We start from the raw sequence: 4,817 nt of genomic DNA, 5'->3' as shown, positions 1-4,817 counted from the left end.
GTAGATACCTAAATTATTGAGATATCTTTGTATTTAGCCCCAAAGCTTCACAGGCATTTAATTTCTCTCACCTGTGCTTATTGAGAAATRTCTATTCTGAAAAATCAAGCAGCAGTCTCCTACCTAAAAGCTCTGTTGCCATCTAGGTTTCGGTGAGCAGGCACCTGAATGCTACATAAATCCCCACCCTAAAACTTAACATAGTCATTGCTACAGCTAGCCTCTGATGGTTGCCCGAGAAGTGGACGTCTATCAAACTGTTGAGCTCCGTCTTCAGATGATGGCTAGGGGTATGGATCACACGTGGAAGGAGACAGCAAACATTTCTTACTACTTTCCCTGTAGTCACAGTGAATATGTCAGCAGTCAATTGAAGCAAATTACATCATACTTTGCGGTATCCTGAGATCCTTCCCTCTTTCCACTTACTGCTTAGGGATTTAGGGGGCTCTGTAAGCCCTGGGCATGTAAAATGCCAAAAAGAATGGAATGTCTATTAGGGAAATTAAATCCCGGTTGCTTATTTTCATATACAAATGCACTAGAAAATTACGTTTGAATATGATTTATAAACATTAGTTGACACCGTAGGGTTTATTCTTTTAATTCCTGGTGTTTACTGTAAAATTGTGACAGATTAAGCAACCAGAATGCTCTCTGGTGCTCAGTGATATGTGCTTTTAAATAAACCCAATCAATGTGGKTTTTTTTAAGATACAAACACTTTTTAAATTAGTAAATACACACTATTAGCAAATAAACATGACAACTGTCAAACTGTAAGAAGAGTTTTGCTTTAGCATTATATAGTTAAGTGAAAGTCTCACCCTGTTTTCTCAGTCTCCATCAAAATCGGCAACCTACACTCTAGCAGAATAAATAGAACTGCCTCTATAGATATCCTGACATGTATTGATGCCTAAAATAAACCTACATAGAAGGAACTGTGGATTAAAAAAATAAATWAATAAAAACACTTTTAAATTTCTTTACGACTGTTAGAATGCTCRGACCCATCTTGACAAAAAACTTAGAGACACATTGACTTTTGGAGAAAAGAATATATGAAAGATGGGCTATTAAATCATTTTGGTATTCTTAAAGATTTTACAGATAATATTACCGAAATAAATAAATCTGTAGAAAAGAGATCCTGTTCACACCCAARTAGCTCATTGTCTCAAAAGGATTTAGAGATACTTCTTGTCAGTAAGAATTTCTAAACTGTTAGCAGGTTGTGGTCTGAATTTTCTCGTTCCTCCATCAGTATAAATCAATAATTATTTCTGTTAAGGAAATAAAGTTATAATATGGATAAAAGATAGGGAGATGGATCCTGTGATCTTCCTGTGAATGGAAAGAGCTAAATAAAGGCACAATGATTATGGAGAAAGCATTGCACCTAACATCAGACTGCAGTTTAAGCTGAGAGGAGGCTAAACTGGCTTTCAGTGTCCTTTCGGCCTCCTGGTTCCAGCAACTGATATCCCTGACACCGCAGTGGCAAAGCAGACGAGCATAAAGGCCTGGTAAAATTACAACAGCCTGGTATACATTGCATTCCCAGATTACACCTGAGCTGTAATCCTGCCTAGCAACGGAGCATATTTATGAAGTGTATCATTCCCAAAACAAGCTTTGTGACTGTCCTCAGAATACCCTTTYTTATTAGAGAGGGGTCTCCGGTGTATACTTGAGGCTTGTTGCCTTAGCATCTGTCAGAGGATTTTCCCTGAAAAAATTCAGAGACTTAGGATCCCATTTCCACTTCTTTGAGTAGTTTACCCTAGCACAGAGTGCCAAATAAGAGGCTGTCACTCACAGACATTTCTTTATTTTGATCTTTAGAAGTATTCATGTTTTTACTTTTGCATGTAAATAAATACACATTGAGGACCTGGATGTTTCTTTCATTCGCAAAAGCAATATCATGTCAGGAGGAAGAGAATCTGATTGTTTATATATTTTTAATGGGGAAAAATACCTACAAGATCTGATTACTCCCAGTACTATGCTTTAACCGGAAACCCCTCTTCTCCATTTTCTTCCCATGACTGTAGAATGGAACAAGAGAGAAGGTYGGCAATAAATAAGTCAGGCCAGCTACCCCTTATGAACAGCAGAGTTTTTGTTGCCATTTTTCATAACCTTATGGGCCTCTGGGACTGGAGTGTGTAGTAGTTGGGCAGAATGTAAAAGGAAACAGATCTCAGCTTCATACAGAAAACTCTGGCTTTGAAGGAGGATAGGAAAAGGGGACAAAAAACATTTAATGATATCTTGCACATCTCCTTGACTTGCATAGAAATATAACCATACAATCAGTTAACAAATGATCCTGCAGCTGAACTGCCTTGTTCTATGAATARATCAACAGTCCATGGAAACATGTTCACCAGCATCCTGAAAGCACAAGAGAACATGAAGGGTTTTTTTTGTTTGTTTGTTTCTTTGGTTTTTTTTTCCTTCATAAAGCAGCTCCTCAATCCACAACCAGTAGAATAAAAACTATTTTAGGCACTAGCTGAAGACAGTCAGTGTCACGAGGGTCATGCTGGTTCTCAGGCTGATAGTTTTGAAAGCCCGAGTATCTGTATCGTAGATCTATCTGCTAAAATGCAAATTTGCAGTTTTTCTTCCTTTTTTGTGAAGACTTTCATATTATTACTATTATCATTTAAATTAAATGTAAGGCATGTAATTACACTATTTAAACAAGTATTTACTGTAAAATACTAAGAGAAAAATGGACGCCATTTTGTCAACTTCAAAATAAAATAATTTCCTTCCATCTTGTGTCTGTATWATCATTTGGTCAACACTGAGCATTTACACGACAACACTATACAATGCATGGCTGCAATATTACACTGATAGTTCAGGGGAAAAATTGCTGCATTGGCTTGTGCCCATACACTGACACGCAAATGCGCAACTTTCCCTTTGCTAGCTGTGRTTCTTTAATCGCTTCCCTTCCCCAAATGAGGTTTCCTTTCTTTTTCTCCTCCCTTTTGCCACATATTTTTAATGGAAAGAGACAATACCAAAACCACCGGCAATCACTGCGAATGTGAGAATGCACAAGTCGGTGAGTGTGCTGTGAACAGACTGTGYGGACACAATAGGTGAATAGCGGAGGAAAGAAGGTGTATGAACTCCTAAAGTCTGCTCGCATTTATACAGGCTTTCCGTAAGATTTACTGGGTCTATATGTGTGTAATGCACCAAAAAAAGTGAACCTTGCCCCTTTTTTTCTTGTTCATTGAAGCTATCACTCCTTGTCTATCAGACCTCCATGTGGAATTTAAGAAGTGGTGGGACGCTCTCACGCCCAGACCCTGCTTAGTTAGCATATGAATGCTCAGCTGATTGTTTGAAGTAACAATTAGGAGGACAATGGATAAAGGAGGAAACTGGAGACAGCGGCTAACACCTGTGAATCAGAACTTAAAACAACTTGCTTTTACAAAATTAATTAAAGAACCAGGAACAACGCACATTGTCTGAAAATATAGTCCAAAGACAATGCTAGTACATGTAAATCCCTTTTCCACTGCTTTCAGTTACGCTCCTTGCATAAAAGGTTTGATCTGACTGCAAAAATCTTAGTTATGAATGAATGTTGTGTAAGTGTTGCAAGGGGCTTTTTGGCAAGGAGTGGGAAGGGAAGAGAAAAACATTTAAAGGAAATAAAGAAATGGATGCTATGGACACTGTTTCATGAAATCATATTTATTGCAGAATATGAGAAGAATTCTGTGGTATTTTCTCAAGGAGACGATCCGTATGTGTGCTAAATATGCTCATATGCAATTATTTCCAAAACAGGTTATACTGTCTTCCTTAGAACTTCTTAGTGCTTCTTAAGATTACGACCCTAGATATGATTATCTCAGAAAATCTTTATCCCCAATTTACATATATTAAAAAATGTCTTGACCACACTGAAGTCAAAGTTTAGCTTTCACTGAATTCCAAATAGCCCCAACTGKTTCTTTCTGGAGGACTATAAAGAGGATAGTATAGTCTTCTTCAAGTGGGATGCCTGGTTCTATGGAAAGAAGGAAAGAAAATAGACATGATGTGAACATAAAGGAAGAAACCTGGATGGAATGAAGCTCAGAAAGAACATTTATCCTTCTAGCATATGTATGTCAAGTTTTAAAATAAAAATTAAAAACTAAATAACAAATTACAAAAACAAAACAAAATTTCCCACATTTTATGTTCTTCTATTTGTTTTATTTGTGACCTGAATGATGAYGGTAATCACATTCTATTTAATGTATGCTTATCATTCAAAGCCCAAGACAAGGATGACATAAGTAATTTATTGGTAGTCAAAATAGTTATTTTAGGGGGAAGGGAGACTATCATTTACACTTCTTATTYCAGTAAGTCTTCCAGTTTTGATATTGTAAATTCATTAATATTTTGCAGATTTGGTGTACGGATACTATAGACAACAACGGAAATTGGTTGAAGAGATTGATTGGTCATATACAGGTAAGCAACACTGTCTTATTGAAGAACTTAYTCTGTTTTGATATTTTCATGTTCACTGTTAGAACTGCAAGAGCCTGTTGTGTATGTATAACACTTTTCATATACCTAAACAATTGCTAAAGTAGAAATCTAAAGTAGGAAATAGATTCTGAAAAATTGCAGGAACAAATGTTCCTCTCCATAGTGTACAACAAGACTGATTACTTTTGTTTCTTATAGAATCATAGAATCCGTAAGGTTGGAAGGGACCTCTGGAGATTATCTAGTCCAAGCCCCCTGCTCAGCAGGGTCACCTAGAGCATGTTAGACAG

The 4,817-nt window shown here is 36.9% G+C and overlaps 1 protein-coding gene across 1 annotated transcript in view; it reads left to right on the top strand.

Moving 5' to 3' along the window:
• The first annotated feature begins 226 nt into the window (after positions 1–226).
• PTPRZ1 (protein tyrosine phosphatase receptor type Z1) overlaps positions 227–4,817 on the top strand; it is a 105,534-nt gene continuing 100,943 nt past the window's right edge. The window contains exons 1-2 of the mRNA XM_085299700.1: positions 227–290; positions 4,441–4,506. Of these exons, the coding sequence (XP_085155826.1) occupies positions 227–290; positions 4,441–4,506 (130 nt within the window). The remainder of the gene's footprint in view (positions 291–4,440; positions 4,507–4,817) is intronic.

This window comes from Rhea americana, unplaced genomic scaffold, assembly GCF_003343005.1.
Source record: "Rhea americana isolate MKP2758 unplaced genomic scaffold, rheAme1 scaffold_152, whole genome shotgun sequence".
NCBI classification, from domain to species: Eukaryota; Metazoa; Chordata; class Aves; order Rheiformes; family Rheidae; genus Rhea; species Rhea americana.
The sequence above is the reverse complement of the archived record's forward strand: the minus strand, read 5'-3'. Positions and strand labels throughout refer to the sequence as shown.